At 37.0% G+C, this 25,690-nt stretch overlaps 1 protein-coding gene across 9 annotated transcripts in view; it reads right to left on the reverse strand.

Moving 5' to 3' along the window:
* The window catches only part of DMD (dystrophin), a 2,668,835-nt gene that overhangs the window by 1,191,312 nt on the left and 1,451,833 nt on the right, over positions 1-25,690 (reverse strand). For all 9 annotated transcript variants that reach the window (XM_060407875.1, XM_060407877.1, XM_060407874.1 and 6 more), the window contains one exon: positions 7,076-7,223. In XM_060407875.1, coding sequence (XP_060263858.1) covers positions 7,076-7,223 — 148 coding nt within the window. The remainder of the gene's footprint in view (positions 1-7,075; positions 7,224-25,690) is intronic.

The raw sequence follows: 25,690 nt of genomic DNA on the forward strand, positions 1-25,690 counted from the left end.
TTTTTTTTCCAAAGCAAAACATTTATTTTTTTTTATTTTTTCACATATATTATTTTTATTTATATATATATATATATATTTAATTTTAAAATCTTTAATTCTTACATGCGTTCCCAAACATGAACCCCCCTCCCACCTCCCTCCCCATAACATCTCTCTGGGTCATCCCCAAGCACCAGCCCCAAGCATGTTGTATCCTGCGTCAGACATAGACTGGCGATTCGATTCTTACATGATAGTATACATGTTAGAATGCCATTCTCCCAAATCATCCCACCCTCTCCCTCTCCCTCTGAGTCCAAAAGTCCGTTATACACATCTGTGTCTTTTTTGCTGTCTTGCATACAGGGTCGTCATTGCCATCTTTCTAAATTCCATATATATGTGTTAGTATACTGTATTGGTGTTTTTCTTTCTGGCTTACTTCACTCTGTATAATCGGCTCCAGTTTCATCCATCTCATCAGAACTAATTCAAATGAATTCTTTTTAACGGCTGAGTAATACTCCATTGTGTATACGTACCACAGCTTTCTTATCCATTCATCTACTTTTAACTGTATTTATTTACAGCAATACATAAAAATATATTGTACTTCTATTATACAATATATATTATGAAGGAATGAAACACAGTAGTAATGTTGAAAGATATACTAGAAGACTAAGTTTAAGAAGATATTTTGCCTAAAAACAGTAGATAACTAATGCCACAATAACACATTGCTGCTTTATTCCCTATGCTTACCATTCACTAATTTAAAGCCGAAAAAGCTTTATCTAAATAATCCTACTTCTGTTTACCTCCTGAAGTGAATTTCAAATGGAATTTACGATTTCAAGGTCTCCTGCTAGCTCATGGTGATGTTTTTATAAAGGACTGTTAACTTTTAATACGGTTCACTAAGTAGCACTATCTAATCAAATCAACAGGCTTCATATCCACTAGTAGAAAGGTGGCCCACCTTTTAAAATATTCAATCTAATTTTGATTTTTATTAGTTCTACTGTCAACTTCTAGAATTTTCAACTCCATTAAAATAACAACCCATGCTTTAAAACTCATTTCTTTCTACTCTAGAAGAACATGTAGAGCTAAATGTTAGCATGTTATGATTTTCACTTTTCTGTTTTCACTCAATGTACTTGTTTGCTCACCAATTCACTCAGTCACTAGATGAGTTGACATTATTTTTGTAACTTTCCTTCATGGTGCTTAGCTTTCCCTTTGAAAACGCTCATTAACATTTACTCTTGTTAGTTCTACAAGGAGGTAAACATGCCAGCTTTCTGAGAAAGATTTGTTTGGTTGAAGTGGAATTATCCTCACTTTGAAAATGTAATAAGACAGAAAAATAAGCATTATTAAAAATACCTGGTTATTTAATCTGTATTTCAGATGTTTGGGGATAGCAATTCAGTAAATGCACTTCTGTTCTCATAGAAAGAAAGAAGGTGAAAGCTTAGTCGTGTCCGACTCTTTGTGACCCCATGGACTGTAACCTACCAGACTCCTCTGTCCATGGGATTTTCAAGGCAAGAACACTGGAGTGGGTTGCCATTTCCCTCTCCAGCCTGTTCTCATAGATACAGGTTAATCACTTAGGAAGTGTAGTTAGTTAGACTAATGTGTAATGACTAATTATTTTGTGGAGAATGAAATTTTAAGTACTTTATGCACATCTCATTTTTATTATTATTTAGAACAAAACAGATGTAGAGAGTTAAGATACTTTATAGGATTCTGTAGCTTTAAAGGAGCTGCAGTTTGAACCCACACTTTTTGAATATGGCTTCTAACAATCCTCAGAACTTCTACTATAAGCTAATGTGGCATGTCACTATTTTGTGGATGATAAAATTCTGTATATGCACTCAATCACTGCTTGTTGAATGAATATATAAGACATATACAAATAACTAAGTGAGCTTATTAACAGACCAATTTTAGTGGCATATCACATGATTGATATTTTCTCATATAAAAATGTGATATTTTTAAAAGATTTCCCATGCTGCATGACATTTTTAGATTATCTTGAAAAATACTAATTAATATACTTAATTTTATCATTCAGTTGTGATGGGGAAAAAATAGCTGAGTTGCATGGAGCCAGGCAATCTTTTCTTTACACTATTGGTAGCAACTTTATTTTGAATAATAACACCAAATGCCAGTAGGGTTTATCTTTTTTAAATTAAAAATAGAAATAAAATGCACCTTAATAGAAGTATATACAGACAAGCTCATAATGTGTGATGATTTATCATTTTATTTCCTATCTAAACATGATATATGGGCTTCCTTAGTGGCTCACATGGTAAAGAATCCACCTACAATGAGGGAGACCTGGGTTCAGTCTGTGGGATGGGAATATCCTCTGCAGGAGGTCATGACAACCCACTCCTGGCAACCCACTCCAGTATTCTTGCCTGGAGAATTCCCACCTACAAAGGAGCCTGGCGGGCTGTAGTCCACGGGGTTGCAAAGAGTTGGACACAGTTGAACAACTAAGCATAGCACAGACACATTTGCTGAAACTCATACACATGAGGTTTTAAACATCAGTGTACCCTTGTAAATATCTGTTTAGTACATGGCCTACTTGGTTGATATTCCTCAAAGTAACTATTACAAGTTCAGGGCAACAAATCTATCTGCTGCCAACCTGTAGCATCTACATTTTGTTTCCTAAAATAATCCCTCATCAGAAACTTAGATCCTCTTATTCATTGTTGGGATTCCCTGGTGGCTCAGTGATAAAGAATCTGCCTGCCAATGCAGGAGATGCAGGTTCAGTCCCTGGGTCAGGAAGACACCATGGAGTAGGAAGTGTCCACCCACTCCAGCATTCTTGCCTGGAGAATCCTATGAACAGAGGAGCCTGGTGGGTTACGGTCCATGGGGTCACAAGAGAGTAGGACATGACTGAGCTACTAAACAACAACAAGGATAATTCATTGTTAGTTAATCAATGATGATAATGACCAAGAGAGCTGAATTATCAGATTTCATTTGTCTTATCAATGGATATGCCTGATAGTGTCTTTCTGGACCCTTTTCTGAGACTTAACAGACGAGAAAGATAACCTCAGGTTTCTTGAATGTATGTGTGTCTATGCAGGTATACACAAGTGTATATGCATGATTTTGGACCTTCTTAATCACAGGGGGAGGGGGAAAGGACACTGTAACTGTTTAGAAGATTTGTGTTATCATTCACAGTTCCTTAGCTAGAAAAACTTTTTCCAAGTATAAAAGAAGTTCCTTTTATACTTTATGTATGTACTGTGTGCTATGCTTAATCTCTCAGTCGTGTCCAGTTCTTTTTGACCTCATGTGATTACAGCTCACCAGGCTCCTCTGTCCATGGGGATTCTCCAGGCAAGAATACTGGAGTGGGTTGCTATGCCCTCCTCCAGGGAATCTTCCCAACCCAGGGATCGAACCAAGCACTCCTATATTGCAGGCAGATTCTTTACTGTCTGAGCCACCAATGAATGAGTAAAAAAAAAAAACAGACTAAAATAGTTTTAAAAACAATTATCCAATGAAAGGAAACAAAGTTCTGATGAAATATTCACTTACATCTAAACCCCACTGTGAAGAAGTAGAGAACTTTAGTCCATTCTCAAGGCAATTAAAATTATTATATATTGAATGGTTTTAAGATTGTACAGAGGGCTTCCCCAGTGGTTCAGTGGTGAAGAATCCGCCAACAATGCGGGAGACCCAAGTTATCCCTTGGAGGAGGGCAGGGCAACCCACTCCAGTATTCTTGCCTGGAGAATTACATGGACAGAGGAGCCTGGAGGGCTACAGTCCAAAGGGTCACAAAGAGTTGGACATGACTGAAGCAACTTAGCATGCATGCATGCAAGATTGTATAGAAGCAAACATAATAAAATATCAAATGACATTAAAATTGTTTTGGACTTCTGCCTCTGGCCTACACTAGATTTAACTTCTTGGCTAAAAATTTTAAAAAATGAACAAAATGTATGAAACAGTACTTTTTAAAAGACACTGGACACTGGGTAATTAAAATCAGTCATCTCTGAGAAATTAAAAACAAATGAGAACAAATGAGGTGAGCCCTACAGGTGCCCCAGCTTACTCTCTGAATAGAGTTCCAAGCTATGACAAAGGACAAGGGCAGAAAACCAGGGGGTCTTCTTTAGATGAGGAGATGGAGCTGGGTATCGAAGGAAACCAAAGTGGCTAGAGTCACAGGGCAGAGCATCAGAGAGGAGACAGATATACAGAGAATAAACATTGGAGATCTGCAGAAAGCACCTTCCAGTTTCCAATTAAATCCTAACCAGTTCCCATATGACAAGTGAAAATGAAAGTGAAAGTCACTTAGTTGTGTCCAACTCTTTGCGACCCCATGGACTCTATAGTCCATGGATTTCTCTAGGCTGGAATACTGGAGTGGGCAGACTTTCCCTTCTCCAGGGGATCTTTCCAACCCAGAGATCAAATCCAGGTCTCCTGCATTGCAGGCAGATTATTTATCAGTTGAGCCACAAGGGAAGCATAAGAATACTGGAGAAGGTAGCCTATCCCTTCTCCAGCAGATCTTCCCAACCCAGGAATCAAACTGGGGTCTCTTGCATTGCAGGTGGATTCTTTACCAACTGAGCTACCAGGAAGCCCGACAACAAGAAACTACCAATGTCAAGGGAAAGAACTATACACAGTAATTAAAGCAAACAATCACCAGAGCTCACATATGGCTGGGAGAGTACCCGTTCCTGCCAGACACAGTGGAAAACATCATACAGGAACATCAGAGCGAGTATTCAGATGGGTTTTGCTTCAGTAGTGGGGAAAATTTAGCCCTAGATTGTAGGTTGTTCTGTTCAAAACTCAAAGTATACAAGTAATACACTCCAAAGATCAAACTATTTCCAAGCGAACATAACTATGTTTCAGGACAAAGGTCAACAATATTTATCTGAACAAATGTATCAAGCACTCAAAAAGTTAAAATTCACATCTGGTATCTAATCAAAAATTACCAGTCATCCAAAGAAGCAGGAAAATAACACTCATAGAAGGGAGAAAAAATAATTGGAATTGACCCAAAATAGACAGAGATGATAGTACTGGTAGACAAGAAACATTATAACTGTTATTGTAACTGTATTCTGTATTTTCCAGAAGGTAAAGATTGAATGCTGAGGTCTGTTAAGATATTAACACGGAAAATGTTAAAATTCTTATATCACATTTCAGCAATGTATTGAATCACACAAGACAACAGTGTCTGAGGTTAAAGTTATACACTAGATGAGATAAACCACAGACTAGATAAGCTAAAAAAAAATAGATTGGTCCATTTGACAATAGGAATTTTTAAAAATGAATTACAGAGAAAATAAGACTGAAAATAAAAATAACAGAACATCAGTGAGTGGCATAATATATGCGATCAGAGTCCCTGGAAAGGGCAAGGTGCAGAAAAATATAATTTTTAAGTAACACCTTTATAATTTCTAAATTTGATTAAAACTATGAACACACAGATCCAAGAAGCTTAACAGACCACAAGAATAAGAAACATGAAGAAAACTATACCAAGCAATATCATAAACCACTTGCTCAATTCCCAAAAACACTCCCTAATAAATCTTCTGTATCCATTGCTGAGTGAGATGATAAGCTGAAATATATACCAATATCCATACCAAAACAACCACTCTCTGTGGAGTAGTAGGTGGGTATATATTTACTTACAATACACCTCTCTACAGTGCCTCATTTTTTATAATGAGTATATATTATTTTTATAACAAAACAGATTAATATCTATAACTACCTTGTGACAGACATCTTTCAAAATGGTAAGAGGATTATAAATCTCCCCAAGAATGCCTTATATTTCTTTCTTTAAGTCAGAGACCTGGTGATGCTACATTGGCTCAAAATTCACTTTAGTGCTATTAAAAATATATTTTCTGTATGATGTCAGATTAGAAATCGATGAATTTCCTCTATCTGCAATGGTAATGCTGATGAGTATAAAGATTTGATTGATATAAACATAATTACACAAAATTTTACAGTATTAACTTTCTACATTTACATAGCTTACACATATATAGGGGTGAATAAAAGGTTACTTTCTTAATATTAGAAGGCATCTTTTCTATGCAAAAAATATTTGAAAAAGGAGAATTGTTAAGTTGAAAATGATATTACTTTTATGAAAACAGCATTTTGAAATGCCTGGACTATTTAATGTATTACCCTTTTCTTTGCTTTCATCTGTCTTAATCAATATTTTCTGGCATTCAAAAACTGGTCACAGTTCAAATCTCCTTGACTGAAAATTGCTACCTGGACAATTTGAACTAAAAAATATTGCAAAGGTACCTAAGATTTGGTGTAGTGAACCTAGTATTTCTTATACTTAAGCCATATACTTTATAACCTAAATTATAACCTCCACAATCCACTTTATCTACATAATCAAAAGACACTGCCAGTTGAAATTAAACTGTACGATGGTTATAATCCATATGTTGCATTTCCATTAACAAAACCCATAAAACCGTCAATAAGTACTGCCAATTTACTGTATTGTTTTGGCCTCTGGCCTATCTCAGAAGAAATTTTGTCAGTAGAATATATAGGAATATTGCTACATCACCACAGACTGTCTTTAGGGAAACAGAACTGTAATTTTATAATGATGGCTATTTCTAGTGACTACATTATTGCTTAGTACACCACAAGTTCTCCTCCTGGACAAAATCCAACATAAGGCAAAAACACACACTGCCCTAAAGCCACAGGACACCCTGCTGCAAGATGCTTCTCTGTATTCAAGATTCAATTACACTTTGCACTTCATCAGATAAGCCAGTTATGTCTAGACTCTCATCCTGACACAAAACGTTCCAAAATGATCATCATGACAAGTTCTAGCATGTGCGGTGCTGACAACAAAAGTCAGGAATTATAAATTTCCATCATCCTTCACAACCTGAACTTAAAGAAGTTAAGCAGTCGTGATGTTGTGGTGGAGATAAAAAGAGTCTGAAAAAAAGAGATTTCAAAAACTTACCTTAAGATACCATTTATATTTGGCATGTTCCCAGTTCTCAGGAATTTGTGTCTTTTTGAGAAAGTGTTCAGCTTCTGTTAGCCATTGATTAAATATCTTCATATCATAATGAAACCGCCGCCATTTTTCAACAGATCTGTCAAATTGCCTAGAAATAAAAATTAGGGATCAAGAAAAATAAATGGATTATATAGACATAGAATATATGTTATTACATTAATAAAGCTATTATTTTGACAGTTTCTCACATTTATATATGTCAGTTTCAGTTAACATAAATAACTAATATTGAATATAGGATGAATTAAAATATTTGATAAAAGGTTGCCATTTCCCTTTAAAATGAATTCACTTTGTGATTGAGACAAAAATAGAGACAATTATTGTGGAATATTAGTGTTTTCTTCCCTATGAGAATACTTAAGTTTTAATAAAACTTCAGAAATTTAAAAGTACATTAATATCTAATATATTATTTTGAAGCTAGATACTAAATTTCAAAAGATTTTTTGCATCAAAAATTAGCTCATAATGTCTGTCAATTTCAGTCATATCTGGAGCTAAAAGTGTGTGCTCATTAAGATCTTCAAGCGCTCAGGATGACAGCTGTAACTTCTACATTGGCTTAGATGTGAGAAATCCACCAGTTAACTGGTATACTAGTCTTCCTTTCTCCTTCTAGTTCCACTGTATCCACTAGCATTTTAAATTGTGATGCTGAAGAATTTTGTGAAAGGTAATGTGTCAACATCTCACATGAAAAGAATATTAAGAAGGAAATATTTGGTCATTGCTGGTCACAGAAGAGACTGAGCCAGAAATTATATGAGTCAAGGCTTTATGTTTACATTAAGAGGCTTGCACATAAAAATCACATCAGTAAGTCAGCTCAGTTCAGTTGCTCAGTCGTGTCCGACTCTTTGCGACCCATGAATCGCAGCACGCCAGGCCTCCCTGTCCATCACCAATTCCCGGAGTTCACTCAGACTCACGTCCATCGAGTCAGTGAGGCCATCCAGCCATCTCATCCTCTGTTGTCCCCTTCTCCTCCTGCCCCCAATCCCTCCCAGCATCAGAGTCTTTTCATAGGCCGTTATAAAATAAAAAAATAGCAATAAAACACTGATTTGGGGTCCCCAATCTAGAACAATTACACCAGTATCTTTGGAGGTGGGACCCTGACATTGGTATTTTTAAAAGCACGCAGATGATTCTAATGTACTGACAAGTTGAAAAATACTATACAAAAAAAAAAAAAGAAAGAAAGAAAGAAAGAAAAATACTATAGCGCCAGTTTTAAAGTCTGTGGGCTCATGATCTACTGGGTCTGCCAGGGCCTGTCTAAATAGGCATTTGCCAGCATGAAACAAAAGCCATCCTGAAAATTCCTGCTTACTGAGTGACCTCACAGTATAGCTGTCTGTACAGTTCTCTGAGATCTATTCTTAAGATGCAATGGATTAGTTGTGAATATCTTGAGGATCTTCTCAGATCTCTACCTCCCCTTAGGCAATTTAAGTAATTTTAGAATCCAAATAGTGTCACAATTCCCTATTGTTTTACTAGGAAAGGAATGGAATTCACATTATAAACCAAGTACTGGGGTCTGTGGATTTATATATCCCATTCCATTAACTCCTACAACACTCTCTGCAACATACCAATCATTATTCCCATTTTTCACTGGAGAAAGGTGAGATACTGAGTAAGCTACCAAAAGGTAAATAGATATTAAATGGCAGACCAGGAATTCTAACTCAGATCTCTCTGGTTCCAGTGGTGTATTTTAGCACCTTACATTAAATTTTCTGGGATTTCCTTTTTTCAAGAGGAATTTTCACCAAATTAAACAATTCAAAGTGATAGTTGTAAGGCTTTTTTTTTTTCCTATTTTTCTTATTTTCTTCCAATATTTAATTATATATCTACATGTATTCTATCATGTATTCTATCAGGTATTACATTTAGTGATTAACTGTATTTTCACCTTAAAAAATCTAAAACAGTATTTTGGTAGCATAAAAAGGCAGCTAATAATAGCCAAAAGAGATAGTCTCTATCACTAGCCTATAAATAATGGAGATGTAGACATAGAGAACAGACTTATGGACACAGGCAGGCGGGGAGGAAGGAGAGAGTGGGACAAATGGAGAACATATACACTACCATATGTAAAAGAGAGAGCCACTGGGAATTTGCTGTGTGACTCAGGGAACTTAAACCTGGGCTCTGTGACAACTTAGATGGGTGGTAAAGGGTGGGAGGTGGGAGGGAAGTTCAAGAGGGAGGGGACATATGTATATCTGTGGCTGATTCCTGTTGATGTATGGCAGAAACTAATACAATATTATAAAGCAATTATCCTTCTACTAAAAATAAGTTTACAAAATAATTATATCTTTAATAAATAATGGCATTTTATAGTTGATCAAATGTTTTATATCCATCAGCCACAAAATGATCCTGGAAATATTTGCGTGGTTAATAAAAACTTTGTTTTCATATATTTTCAGTGCTAATGTGCAAAACATGACTTAAGAATACATCTGAAGAATGTATTCCCTATGAAAAAGAATTGTACATTGCATATGTGTTATGGGAACTTGAATCACTGGAGTCAGAGAGCTGTTAAATGAGAATCTAAAATACAGTGAGTCATAGTTGACATTGTATCATCTTGGTGAGGCTGTAGTTGATTTTAATTTTCATTATATATATATTAATATTGTTAAGTTTTCCTGCAATGCACACTTCATACTTTGAATATTCAGAAAAATACAATAAGTAAAATTTATTTTAAATTGAAAGTTTCAGGTGTACAATAGTGATTCAATAGTTTTGTAGACTATTCTCCATTTAAACTTATGGCTGGGCATACACACAGAGGAACCCAGAATTGAAAGAGACACATGTACCCCAATGTTCATTGCAGCACTGTTTATAATAGCCAGGACATGGAAGCAACCTAGATGTCCATCAGCAGACGAATGGATAAGAAAGCTGTGGTACATAAACACAATGGAATATTACTCAGCCATGAAAAAGAATACATTTGAATCAGTTCTAATGAGGTGGATGAAACTGGAGCCTATTATACAGAGTGAAGTAAGCCAGAAAGAAAAACACCAATACAGTATAGTAACGCCTATATATGGAATTTAGAAAGATGGTAATGATAACCCTGTATGCAAGATAGCAAAAGAGACACAGATGTATAGAACAGCCTTTTGGACTCTGTGGGAGAGGGCAAGGGTGAGATGGCTTGGGAGAATGGCACTGAAACATGTATATTATCATATGTGAAATGAATCACCAGTCCAGGTTCGATGCATGATACAGGATGCTTGGGGCTGGTGCACTGGGATGACCCAGAGGAATGGGATGGGGAGGGAGGTGGTGGGGGGTGTTTAGGATGGAGAACACATGTATACCCATGGCGGATTCATGTCAATGAATGGCAAAACCAATACAATATTGTAAAGTAATTACCCTCCAATTAAAATAAATAAATTAAAATTTTAAAAAATCTAGTAAAAAATTAAAAAACAAAGTTATGGCTATCTTTTAAATAATGGCTGTATTCCTTATGCTGTACACTATATCCTTGTTGTTTATTTATTTTATACATAGCAGTTTGCATCTCAATGCCATGCCCTTATTTTGCCCCTCCCCCTTGGTCTCCCCGTAGTTAACCACTAGTATATTCTTTGAATCTGTGATTCTGTTTCTGTTTTTTCTTATATACATTATTTTAATTTTTAGATTCCACATATAAGAGAGAACATAGAGTGCTAACATAGATAACATCTTTCTCTGTGTGACTTACTTCACTAAGTACAATAGTTTTTAAAAGACAATCTCACATGCTAACAACTACCATCTCCATCTTTATACACTATAGTTTGAGAAACAGACCAAGGCTAACCAGACCACAGAGGAGTTGTTATTTGGTCATTTTCCACCTCTGTTATAGTCATCAGCCCACTTCCTACTTTGCTTTTTTCTATTACCCAACCACCAGATTTACCCCCTTGCCAATGCTTTTATTTACTGGAAGGTGATTATTTCTTCAACATCTGGGCTATAAACACTGTTCCTTCTAGGCTGCTGCAGATGTGTCCCTCCACCACTCACTGCACTGGCAGTGACCACCTTCCAGAAGATTCCACAAAGTCTCCTCCCACCCAACTCCTCTGCCTCTTCACAGTTTGTCTATTATCTAGTTTCTCCAAGAGAAGAAAACCATCAGGGCCCACACAGTTGATCATGGTACCTCTTAGGGCTGCAAGACAAAGTTGGAGATATGAACATAAGGGAAACACTCAGGCTTCGCTACTTACATTTGTGTTCCAGGTCCACAGAAATGGGGCAGGATGAAATTGCTAGCCACCAAGGACTCTCTGCAGTTCCCCCTTCCCCCCATGCCCTACTGTCTCAGGATTTTGTGACTTTGTACATTAGTCCAGTGTTCCTGAAATGCCCTCTTTCCCTTTACTCCATTTTCACTCAACTCCTGCAAGCTGAATCTTCGCATACTTAAAGACTTGACATGAACCACTAGGTTGGCCAAAAAGGGTATCCGGGTTTTTCCTTAAAATTGTTCAGAAATATCCAAACAAACTTTTTGGCCACAGCAATACTTATACTGTCACTTTGTAAATATCTGAATATAGAACATTCAGTAGTCTGCAACTGCAAAAACTTTGCAAACGGTAAAGTTGATTTAATTTTATTATTAAAATTAATGTTAAAATGAGTAACTCTACTCAAACAAAATATTCAAGAATAAAAGCATGCACTTTACATGTGATGACATTTAATGTGAGTAATAATATTTTAAACTCCATTTCAAGCATCACATAAAAATTTTAAACATACTTTCTAGCATTTTAACATGTATTGTTAATAGCCAAGTATAAATCTCTTCTTGAATTTACTGTGTAAAATTTCATTTTTTATCATGCCTACTTATAAAATTAAACTCTCTCCCATTAAGGAACATCCTGAATGAACAGATATAAATTTTGCTAGTTTTACAATGTTACATTTATAAATTTAATCTCTAGTCACTCACTACGCCCCCTAAATTCCTCTCATTCCATTAACTGGACATCCATGACTGAAGGAAAATGCAGCTACAACAGGAAACACATAAAGATATTACAAATAGCATTAAGGGAAATAGGTGTAAGTTTTACTCTCTGTATTATTACTAGAGGGGAAAAAAAAAAAAGTTGTTACATTTTTTTTTCCTGATAGCAAGAGGAAATGTAGACCTGCCTAAATAAAGGACAAAAATGTCAGTATAAACACATGGATAATAAATCAAGTGATTTTTAAAATTTTGCAAATATTAAAATTCTCATACACTATGCAAGCAGTATTTAAAATTACACTGCTGCTTCATTTCTGTGCAGCATAACTTATTTCCTGCTGTTCTAAATCAAGTTAGTCAGATTATTCTCAAGCATAAATTACATTTAGGGAGTAATTTAGGTACTTTGGGACATACTTTAACACTTTCAGGCCATTAAGGTGGTGCTGAATTCCATGAAATAGATTTAAATAAATAACACCCAGTAGCCTTCTGACATAATCCATTGTGGCTTTATACTTAAGGTCTGCAAACTCAGCAGTGGGCTGCTAAGTACTGCCTCCTACATATTTCATCTTTGATTAGGTGAGTGGGAGGGATCTTGGCTAAAGTCTCATGGTCCAAATTAGAGGAGCTGATAAATATAAGTTAAATAAGTCTTTTGCCCCAAACCATAGTACCTTTCCATGCCCCCGCCTCCTGATCCCAGCTTCCCCAGTAATCCAATTATTTAGTAAAAACTAAGTATTGGGCTGGCCAATAAGTTCCTTCAAGTTTTTCCATGTTTATTGGTCATTTGTATTTCTTGTTTTGTGAAGATGGCCAAAGTCTTGTGTTATTGTGAAACATAAAACACATCTGTGATCTTCCCTAGTGGTTCAGTGGTAAAGAATCCACCTAGAAATGCAAGAGACACGGGTTCATATCCTGCTCTGGGAAGATCCCACATGCCGTGGCGCAACGAAGCCTGTGCACCACAAAACTGAGCCTGTGCGCTAAAGCCTGGGAATCACAGCTACTGAAGCCTGCATGCCTGAGAGCCCATACGCCACAAGAGAAGTCATGGCAACCAGAAGCCCATGCACACGTTGCAACTAGAGAGTAGCCATCCCTCGCCACAACTAGGGAAAAACCCATTCAGCAATGAAGACCCAGCACATTCAAAAATAAATAAATAAAATTATTGAAAAAGCACATTCATTATTTACTAAAACTGATCATTCTATGACTAGCACCCAGATCAAGCTATAAAACATTGTCTGCAGCTCAGAATTCTTCTTTGTGCCCCTTCTCACATTTTAAGAACTTCTCCTAGTTTTCTTTCAGATTGTTCTTAAAGACTTATAGGACTTCTGCATGATTATGGATACACACATTATATCAGTTATATGTGTGTTCCAAATATTTTTTCACACTCTGTGACTTTCATTTTCACTCTCTCAATGTTGTCTTTTGACATACAGAAGTTATTAATATACAATATAGGCCAGTTTATTATGTTATGATTAGTACTTTATTTAAGAAATTCTCCATTATCCAAAATTCATTTACATATACTCCTTTACTTTGTTATGAAAGTTTTGTTAGTTTGCTTTTTCCCATTCAGATGTATAATCCTCTAGCATTATATTTTTGTATGTAGTGTGAAATAGAATATATTTCTCAGCCTTGTAAGGTAAGGCATACAAACACAAGAAAGTAATGGTGTACAGTGGAAAAATAAAAGTGTGTGCTGTGAAAAGTAAGCTTCTATCCTACTTCACACACCCTCCCCCCAACTCTGCCAGTTATTGTACTCAGCAGCTCAGTCGTGTCTGATACCTTGCGACCCCATGGACTGTAGTCCACCAAGCTGCTCTTTCCATGGGATTTCCCGGACAAGAATACTGGAGTGGGTTGCCATTTCCTCCTCCAGGGGATCTTCCCGACCCAGGGATCGAACCCTTATCTCCTGCATTGCAAGTTGGTTCTTTCCCACTGAGCCATCGGGGATTCTCTCATTGTAAATAAAACTTTCATAATTTGAAATATTGATAGAGTTAGGCAAAGAAATAAACAAATACAGTGTTTTAAAGTAAGTGTTCTCATTCAGTTTTATTGGATTTGATATATCCACTGCTAGCATTTTTACAGCTCTGGATTGACATATTATTTTGAAACACCCAGTTTATTTTATGTTTCATTCTCTCTGGGTTATGAGTCTGGTTCTTAGGCTTCACCAGTTTGGAGTAGTTTTTTGAGTTTGTTTCTCACAGTGTTTATAACACCAGAGTTTAGGAACTCATTCTGTGGTCTCTACTCCCTCTCTTCACTGCTGAAATTCCACCCATTCTATTTCAACTGTTTCTCATAATGTTTCCATTTATTGCCACCTGAACAGACAGAATAGACAGACCTTATTTGAACTCTTTAAGATATCGACTCTTAAAATGACCCTTTCCAATTATAGGGGACTCTTTTGCATTACTTAAAGGAAACAGGACGGAGAAGGCAATGGCACCCCATTCCGGTACTCTTGCCTGGAAAATCCCATGGATGGAGGAGCCTGGAAGGCTGCAATCCACGTGGAAGCTGAGGGTCAGAGACAACAGAGTGACTTCACTTTCACTTTTCACTTTCATGCATTGGAGAAGGGAATGGCAACCCACTTCAGTGTTCTTGCCTGGAGAATCCCAGGGACGGGGGAGCCTGGTGGGCTGCCATCTCTGGGGTCGCACAGAGTCAGACACGACTGAAGCGACTTAGCAGCAGCAGCAGCAGCAAAGGAAACAGGGACATTTTTTCCCTCAAAATACAAAACAAAATCTAGTTCACCTAATTACCACAGATGAACTCTTTGGATCTGGATCTCCTCTCTGGGTATTTCCTTATACGATGGCATTGAATCTTAAAGGTTCAACTAATACCTACAGCAGGGGTTGGCAAACTTTATAAAGTACTTGAAAATAAATAATTTACGCCTTGTTGGTCACGCAACCTTTATTACAACTATTGAGCTCTGCCACTGTAACCCAACACCAGCCATAAATGGGTTTGGTTAGATCCCAGTAAAACTCTATTTACAAAAACAGGTGTTGGGCTGGATTTGACCCACAGGCTGTACTTCACCTACCCTTCCTGTATAAACTGATTAGCACATAGCCCCAGGTTCTAACCCTCACCTGAGCACTGTATCTAGCTGTTTTTTTTTTATTATTATTATCCTCACCAGAACATTCTGTGTGAACCTCAAACATGACTTGTTTACAAATCCTTATTTTCTCTTCTAAGTCTCATAATTTTAGTTAAGGATTTCCATGCTAGAAATGTTGAGATTATCCTTTACTCCTCTCTTTCTTTCTCACCATGCGGATTTCTATACCCTATAAATTCTAAACCAGAAATGACCTTCAGTTTGACTTCTTCCTTCCAGCCCCACTTCCATAGCCTTTCTTGAAATCCTCTAACAACTTTGCCTCATGATATCCCAACTCACTTTTCCCTAGTCAGTTTCTGACCGCTCTTGTACTTATGTCTACATCGCTATCCCTTCTTCCTCTTTGGTTCCAACATGAATGTTCATAGAGATTTACATAGTCCATGGTGTATATCCTATACTTACAAACACTGAATATCTCAAAAACTTCCATAACAATCCAACCTTTCTCCTACTATCTTTTTAACCTGGGCCTTTTGCTTTATCATAAAATGCCACCCTTCTGCCATGTCACTTTATTCTATGAGGCCTGTCTCCCCTGAAATTAGTTACTGCCTAAGACAAACTCCTCTCACTGCACAAAAACCTCTATTAATATACTGCTTCATGTACTAATTATGTATTTACAGAGCTGTATTTCCCAGCAGACTCTGAGCCTTTTAGAGAAAGGAATACACCTCATTGACTTTTGAATTCCTAGTCCTAAGCAAAGTTCCTGGCACATAATAAGTGTTTAAATAAATACATTTTAAAATGAATGAATAAAAGAGTTCATTAGTAATTTGCTTTGGCTCTTTTTGGTTCCATTTAGGAGCCATGAAGGCTTGGGTACACTATTTTACCTCTCTGTACACTATAAATTAAGCTAGGATAATACTGCCTGCATTACACAGCACTTTGACAAGAATGAATGCATACTGTAAGCTATAGATAGCAATAACATTTCAGTACTATTGTAAAAACAACTTAATAATTGGCACATTTTATAACACTGATACAGAATTTATAACTTAAAAATATCTTAGTCTACATCATAAACCATTTCAAATAAGTCAATATAGTTTCGGTAAAATGTAGCTCTTATTAACAGAAAACACAGAATGACTTTTAAATACAGATAATCTAGCTCAATACCATTCTAAACAATTAATACACTTTATACAAACTTGCCAAGGTCTAATTTAACTCTGAAGATGAACATTAACTTAAGGACTATGACTTTTTTAAGAGGGGTGTCTCAGAATAAAGTTATATTGATAAAATTCACCTTATATCAAAGAATACAACATTAATAACTTAAAAACAATAATGATAAAGTTAGATCAATGCTGATGGCATTACTTGTAAGGACTCCAAACACTTCAGGTTATCTCTAGAAATTTTTAAAGAAATCTTAAAATTCTTTAGATTTCTAAAGTGTTTTTTTTTTTTTTCAAATTTTCTTGTTTCTAATTGGCATACATATCTGGAAGGAATCTAAAAATCAGTGTTATAGTACTTCCTTCTGTCTACAAGTAGGTAGATTTTCAGAAAAGAAGGTTAAAATAGAAAAAGCTGCATGGGAAAGCTTCAGTCATCTTAAATAAGGAAGTTTTGAATTGTAAGTACTCACAAAATCACACACATACCCTCATATATATATACATATATATATATATATACACACATATATATATATATATATGTATTACACAAATCAAGAACTTGACTTAAGTGTATAGTAGGAGTATGGGGGTTTTGACTAAACATATTATTTTGGCTTAGGGAGAGATACCCTAAATATCTCTGAGATAAATGTATAAGTACCCAAGTAAGTAGGTATATCTTCACCTACACTTGACATCTGATTATTTAAGTAGCTATAAAAAGAAAAGTAGAAGCATCTCTGATATGACTAATGTTCTGTTATTTCACAAATCTCGTTTGCCCTTCTCTTTTACAAACACCTTTGCTATAGTCCAAAGTCCTAACAGACCAAGGACTGTGAAAAGGGTGCAATATTTGACAGTTATGTCATGCTGGAAGAATATTCAGGGTATGCTATTCCTGCACTGCTTCTGAAAAAAAGAAAACAATGTAGGACTATGCTAATATTAACCTAAAAATTATGCAATCTCAATGTCTTGATTTGGCATAATTAGCACCCTGTAAAAATACTCAAAGTAGCAAAAATAGTTTGCTATTAGTGAACTGCAATGTTACCTTTAATATTAGGATCTTTTGGAAAAATTAGCTACAGAAACCGATTCAGCAGTCTAAGAAAAAGAATCCAAATTTCTTAAAAAGTTGAAGGTAAAATTCTTTCTGAGGACCTGATATATTATTCATGGATCTCCTTTACAAAATGTGAGCATTTAATTTAAATGTACACATCTTCCACAGTATAGTCTCACAATTTGTATGAAGACATACTTTCAATTTAAAATAGGCCGCAGAGGCATTGAAACATGTATAATATCATATAAGAAATGAATCACCAGTCCATGTTCGATGCAGGATACAGGGTGCTTGGGGCTGGTGCACTGGGATGACCCAGAGCGATGGCATGGGGAGGGAGGTGGGTGGTGGGTTCAGGATGGGGAACACAGTACACCCGTGATGGATTCATATTGATGTATGGCAAAACCAATACAATATTGTAAAGTAACTAGCATTCAATTAAAATAAATAAATTTATATTTAAAAAAACACAATAAAACAGGCCATAGGGGACTTCCCTGGCTGTCCAGTGGGTAGGAATTTGCTTCCATGCAGGGGGTGTGGGTTCTATCTCTGGTCAGGGAAGTAAAATCCCACACGCCACATAGCACAGCCAAAATTAAAAAAATACAATAAGTCATAAAACAGGGAAGCTATGCAGCTTATGAAATTTGAAGAGAGATAAACATGGGTTTGAAATTCTACTTTATTGCTTAATGGTGCTTTGTAAACTCAAGCAAGTGATTTAATTTGCTGGGGTAGAATTCTCATTTGTGAAATAGCTGAGAAAAGAAGGGAAGCTAAAGGCAAAGGAGAAAAGGAAAGATACATCCATCTGAATGCAGAGTTCCAAAAGAATAGCAAGGAGAGATAGGGAAGACTGCCTCAGTGCTCAATGCAAAGAAATAGAGGAAAACAATAGAATGGGAAAGACTGGAGATTTCTTCAAGAAAATCAGAGTTACCAAGGGAACATTTCATGCAAAGATGGGCTCAATAAAGGACAGAAATGGTATAGACCTAACAGAAGCAGAAGATATTAAGAAGAGGTGGCAAGAATACACAGAAGAACTGTACAAAAAAGATCTTCATGACCCAGATAATCATGATGGTGTGATCACTCACATAGAACCAGACATCCTGGAATACAAAGTCAAGTGGGCCTTAGGTAGCATCACTATGAACAAAGCTAGTGGAGGTGATGGAATTCCAGTTGAGCAATTTCAAATCTTAAAAGATGATGCTGTGAAAGTGCTGCAGTCAATATGCCAGCAAATTTGGAAAACTCAGCAGTGGCCACAGGACTGTACAAGGTCAGTTTTCATTCCAATTCCAAAGAAATGCAATGCCAAAGAATGTTCATACTACCACGTTGCACTCATTACTTGCTGATAGCAATGTCAAAACATTCTCCAAGCTGGTCTTCAATAGTTGATGTGATGTAGTGTAATTGTCCTAGATGAAGTTCTGGCATGTATTGATATTAGAAAAGGACCTACAGGATCCAGAATCATTGCCAGCAAGCAGTGGCCACAGGACTGTTCAGATTCCATTGAAAAATGCCAACATACTGATTGGATAGCAGTAAAAACAATCAATAGGTGATCTTGTTCCTATTTTGATCCAAAACTGCCTGTTGATCATTTGTGGGAGCCTTTGACCGTGTGGATCACAACAAACTGTGGAAAATTCTGAAAGAGATGGGAATACCAGACCACCTGATCTGCCTCTTGAGAAATTTGTATGTAGGTTAAGAAGCAACATTTAAAACTGGACATGGAACAAGACTGGTTCCAAATCAGAAAAGGAGTACATCATGGCTGTATATTGTCACCCTGCTTATTTAACTTATATGCAGAGTACATCATGTGAAGTACTTGGCTGGATGAAGCACAAACTGGAATCAAGATGGCTGGGGGAAATCTCAATAACCTCAGATATGCAGATGACACCACCCTTATGGCAGAAAGTGAAGAGAAACTAAAAAGCCTCTTGATGAAAGACAAAGAGGAGAATGAAAAAGTTGGCTTAAAGCTCAACATTCAGAAAACGAAGATCATGGCATCAGGTCCCATCATTTCATGGGAAATAGATGGGGAAACAGTGGAAACAGTGTCAGACTTTATTTTTCTGGGCTCCAAAATAACTGCAGATGGTTATTGCAGCCATGAAATTAAAAGACACTTGCTCCTTGGAAGAAAAGCTATGACCAACCTAGACAGCATATTAAAAAGCAGAGACATTACTTTGCTGAAACAGTTCCATCTAGTCAAAGCTCTGGTTTTTCCAACAGTCATGTATGGATGTGAGAGTTGGACTGTAAGAAAGCTGAGCACCAAAGAATTGATGCTTTTGAACTGTGGTGTTGGAGAAGACTCTTGAGAGTCCCTTGAACTGCAAGGAGGTCCAGCCAGTCTGTCCTAAAGGAAATCAGTCCTGAATATTCATTGGAAGGACTGATGCTGAAGCTGAAACCCCAATACTTTGGCCACCTGATGCGAAGAACAGACTCTCTTGAAAAGACCCTGATGCTGCGAAAGATTGAAGGCGGGAGGAGAAGGGGACAATAGAGAATGAGATAGCTGGATGGCATCACTGACTTTATGGATATGAGTTTGAGCAAGCTCCAGGAGTTGGTGATGGACAGGGAAGCCTGTTGTGCTGCAGTCCATGGGGTCACCGAGTTGGACATGACTGAGCGACTGAACTGAACTGATCCACTTCACAGAACTAGTATAAGAATTAGGAATAATATAGTAAAGTTTGTTAGGTTCATAGTAAGCACTCAATATTGGCTATGATAATAATCATAATATCCAGATATATAAGAATATGAATATAAATATTATGTATACCTAATTGTGACATAAATGTAACTGCAATGTTTACAAAATATTATTAAACTATCAAGGCTATATATGCTCATTTTCTTTTAAATATATAATTATAAATGAGGAAAATATGTATAACTCCTTCTGTACATTTCCTCACTTGTACACACAAATAGAATGATATCTTCATGTAGATTGAGTATCATTGTTCTTTAAGTCTCAGATATTTCACTATGTGTAAAATGATTTTATGGCTGTTGTAATGGAGAAAACCTAAACTATTATAGCAGATGCAGTCATATGTCTCTCCTGGTTTCTTTCTGAATGAGGGGAAGACAGTATACCTGATTTAGCTATAAAATTAGCTTTGATTGTTTTCTGCCAAGGGAGAATGAAATGGGTGGAGGTGAACATATTGTGATCTACAAGGCGAATAATAATACATTTAGGTGTCATTACTTTCTGAAAAGCATTAAAATACAAATTTCAAATATGCAGGGAGGGATCCAAACAGAAAAATATGACATTTTGCTTCTTAGGCTGCCAAAATATTCATTTCCTCTATAGGCTGTTTTCACCAAATCAAAATACTGCACTTGAGATCAGCTTATGAAACTGCCTCTTTTTAATAGGGGCAATCCTTTCTTTCCACCATGAGTAAAAATAAATATTATGACACTGTATATCTTAGAATACATTTGGTATGAGAACAAAATAATATACATATAAAAATAAAATTGAAACAATTAACTTTTCACTTAGCTTGATTCTACAAGAGCAATTCTGTTTTATCTCTTACACAGTTTCACGAGGACTATTAATAAGACTGCTTTTCTTAGTAAGGTAGTTATAATTAACAGGAGCCCCCCGCCCATACACATAACAGTTATCATCTACCATATTAATGAACATATACAAGCTATTATTTTTCATCAGAAAACTAGGATCATGGCATCCGGTCCCATCACTTCATGGGAAATAGATGGGGAAACAGTGGAACAGCGGCTGACTTTATTGTTCTGGGCTCCAAAATCACTGCAGATGGTGATTGCAGCCATGAAATTAAAATATGTTTATCCTTGGAAGAAAAGTTATGACCAACCTACACAGCATATTAAAAAGTAGAGACATTACTTTGTCAACAAAGATCTGTCTAGTCAAGGCTATGGTTTTTCCAGTGGTCACGTATGGATGTGAGAGTTGAGCGCTGAAGAATTGATTCTTCTGAACTGTGGTGTTGGAGAAGACTCTTGAGAATCCCTTGGACTGCAGGGAGATCCAACCAATCTATCCTAAAGGAGATTGGTCCTGGGTGTTCATTGGAAGGACTGATGCTAAAGCTGAAACTGCAACACTTTGGCCACCTGATTCGAAGAGCTGAGTCATTTGAAAAGACCCTGATGCTGGGAAAGATTGAGGACAGGAGGAGAAGGGGACGACAGAGGATGAGATGGTTGGATGGCATTACCGACTCAATGGACATGGGTTTGGGTGGACTCTGGGAGGTGGTGATGGACAGGGAGGCCTGGCGTGCTGCAGTTCATGGGGTTGCAAAGAGTCTGACACAACTGAGTGACTGAACTGAACTACATTTCAGTTTCCTGGAACCAATCTCAAAGAATGCATAAATTAAAAACATAACAGTGGCATACTTAATTGTCAATTTATTCTAAAGTAATTTTCCAAATAAAGAAAAAATATTCCCATTTTACTACTGTAATTTGGTTTTCAAATATGCATACATAGTATAATATTAAAAAAAAAAAACTTGAAAGAGCCAAATGGAGTTAATATAGAATTGATGCTAAAAATAAACCAGACTAACATTTCAATTAGAAATAGCAATGAGAAAATATCTATGCTATCAGAGGTGGTAAGTAGTAAAGAAAATAAGAACCGTGATCTTTTTGGTGTGAATATATCCATAAGTCAAAGGGAAAGTGTCCAAAGGGCTTATAAAAGCTAGAAAAGCAGTAATTAATGTCAAGGCAGATTTCTGGCTATGTATATGTATGTGTGTGCACATGTGCACGTTTAGTCACTCAGTTGTGTCTGACTCTGTGACCCATGGACTATAGCCCACCTGGCTCCTCTGTCCGTGGGATTTCCTAGGCAAGGATACTGGAGTGGGTTGCCACACCTTCCTCCAGGAAATCATCCCAACCCAGGGATCAAACCCATGTCTCTTGCATCTCCTGCATTGGCAGGTGGATTCTTTACCATCTGAGCCACCAGGGAAGCCCCATGCATGTGTAAGTATGTACATACGTATATGTATACACATATCTGAGTGAACTCTGGGAGTTGATGATGGACAGGGAGGCCTGGCATGCTGCGATTCATGGGATCGCAAAGAGTTGAACATGACTGAGGGACTGAACTGAACTGAACTGATGAATACACATATACAGACACATGTATATTTTGTATATACAAATACATGACAAATAAATATGCCAGGGGTCCATTAATAGGAGCATGACCCTGATGCTCATTTTAGTTGAGTCCACCAGTCCTTAAAACATTTGGAGGATCCTTCCACACCTATTCCCAAGGATGGATGTCCTTTGGGAGCAGACTAGTGCCAGCATAACATCATATAGGTAAGACACGTTTGTTTCAAACTCACTGAGCTAACATCTGACCCAACTCAAGCCAGTATAACTCAAGGAAACTTTCATATCTGATTAACTTATGAATAAATATCATCATAATAATCAAACTCCTTTTGCTATTTCACATTCCATCTTATTAAGGCACAAGTACATGAGGGAAATATTCTTGGCATGAAACTACTATATTCATTAAATTTTTTTCTTTCCTACACCTGAAGGCACATGGAAAGCCTGTAGGGGTTACTTCATTATTTAATTAGAGCAGTTTCTTTTCTATCATTTTAGGTGTTTCATCTGAAGTTTGAGTAACATCAGTGTAGGCTATGCTTTCAAGCAAATACGACTTGTACAGGAAGAGAAAAGAAGCAATTTTTTCAAAAAATGATACAGTGTGTAAAGAAATAGAACTTTGAAGAAATAAAATATCTCATATACTATAAATAAAAAATTCTATATACTTTATAAATGTACATGAAGTATAGTATTTGCATGTTTTATTTAACCATGAATTCATTCCTTTAATACACATTTACTCAGTGCTTAATATTGGGGTTGTCAGTGTTCAATTCAGGAGGTATTAAAGATGAAAAAGATACTATACTTCCAATGAGGAACTCCCAATTTAATGTGTGTATTGGCTGTTATAATGAGGACATGTACCAACACCGTAACATATACAGTGTTGCCAAGTGCACATTCCCCTTGCCTTTCCATTTCAAAGTACTACAGTGGCTCAACTTTGAAATGCCCACACTTAGATTGCTCTACCTGAAGACTCACTCTGGCTGCAGAAGTCTATTGTGTCCACCTACAGCAAGCCAAAACTGCTCTGGAATGAACACCCCTGGAAGCGGCTCTCCAGCAATGATTCATAGGAACTGATGTACAAATTTCCCAGTTCATTTGGCACCCTCGAGTGGGATAACTCTAAGGTGTATCTTTTATACCGTCTCTCAAATATTCCTCACAAGGATGAAGCTCTGGATACCAGAAGTCTTAACTGGGTTGAAAATGACCCTTTCTACTGGCTCCCTCCTATTTCCTGTCTCGCTTCCCTAAGATGTTCCATGTACTTCCCTCCCTGTTTATACTGGAGTTCTTTCCTGAGCATCAGCTTTTTGGAGAATTCAAATGAAGACAAAAGATAATGGCAGTATAGAGGAAAATTCTACCCTTAAGAGTTGTTCAGCCACTAAGTTGTGTCCAACTCTTTTGCGACTGCATGGACTATAGCCCGCCAGGCTCCTCTGTCCATGGAATTTTTCAGGCAAGAATACTGGTATGGGTTGCCATTTCCTTCTCCAAATTATGAGAATAAAAGGGAGTAACTGGGGTCTAGACGGGTGAGCAGAGGCATCTCAGAGAAAGAAGGATGGGCATTATATGAAGCAGAGTCAGCATGTTCAAAGGCTCACACTAGTGGTTCTAAAATTAACATCAATTGACTGGAGGGCTTGTTAAAACACAGATTGCTGAGCTTTACCTTCTGAGTTCCTAATATCATAGGCCTAAGAATTTTTGTTTCTAACAAGTTCCCAGGTGATACTGATGCTGCTAGTTTAGGGACCACTGGCATGGAGGAAATGGCTAAATGATAGGTAGGCAAAAGGAACTGGATCAAGATGATAAAGATTCATGAATGTACTGTGACCTAAACTTTTTTTTGGGGGTGGTCAATATTGCTACAGTTTTTATTGCGAAAGAGCGTATGGAACAAAATTAGTAAATAATTGTAGATTTATGTAATACAATAAATGACAAAATCCTTGGAGAAAGAACACACAGAGTATTTTCTATATAGATCCTGATACGATTTCTCTGGCTATACTTTCTGCCAAAATTTTGCATATAGGTAAAATACAGTCCAGATTTCCCACTAATGCTATGACTATTAGTTTGGCAGTTTTGTGTTTCTCACAGGCTATGGAAATGTGTCACAGCATAATTGGCGGGCCCAGCAATCAGCCAGCAGGGCCCTCCATGCTGAAGACATATATGTCCACAAGGAAGCAAACACATTACTTGTCTATAGCTGCCCCACACTAAGAGTGACTACTGTACTTTGTCCTTCAGGAAGAGGGTTAATTATGTTGGGTCAGGAAGAGATGAGTCATTATTACCAGTGGTCTTTCTGTTTTAAACATGTGCAAATGTATCATACACAGAATGCGACCATAGCAAAAGCTAGAATTCCAATCAGAGCTTTTGTTTGCTCATTGGAAAAGGATTCCCTGCATCTACTCACTTAACTTTATATAGTTAATATATTTTGTGGGGTTCTTTTTTGGTGAGAAGCTTTAAATATTACTTTCTTAGCAAATTTCAATTATACCATACATTGTTAACAACTAGAATTACCACGGAGAAGGCAATGGCAACCCACTCTGGTACTCTTGCCTGGAAAATCCCATGGACGGAGGAGCCTGGTAGGCTGTAGTCCATGGGGTCATGACCAGGCTGTAGTCCATGGGGTCACTAAGAGTTGGACATGACTGAGCGAATTCACTTCCACTTTTCACTTTCATGCATTGGAGAAGGAAATGGCAACCCACTCCAGTGTTCTTTCCTGGAGAATCCCAGGGACGGCAGAGCCTGGTGGGCTACCATCTATGGGGTTGCACAGAGTTGGACATGACTGAAGCGACTTAGCAGCAGCAGCAGCAGCAGCAGCAGCAGCAGC

The sequence above is a fragment of the Ovis aries genome, chromosome X (assembly GCF_016772045.2).
Source record: "Ovis aries strain OAR_USU_Benz2616 breed Rambouillet chromosome X, ARS-UI_Ramb_v3.0, whole genome shotgun sequence".
NCBI classification, from domain to species: Eukaryota; Metazoa; Chordata; class Mammalia; order Artiodactyla; family Bovidae; genus Ovis; species Ovis aries.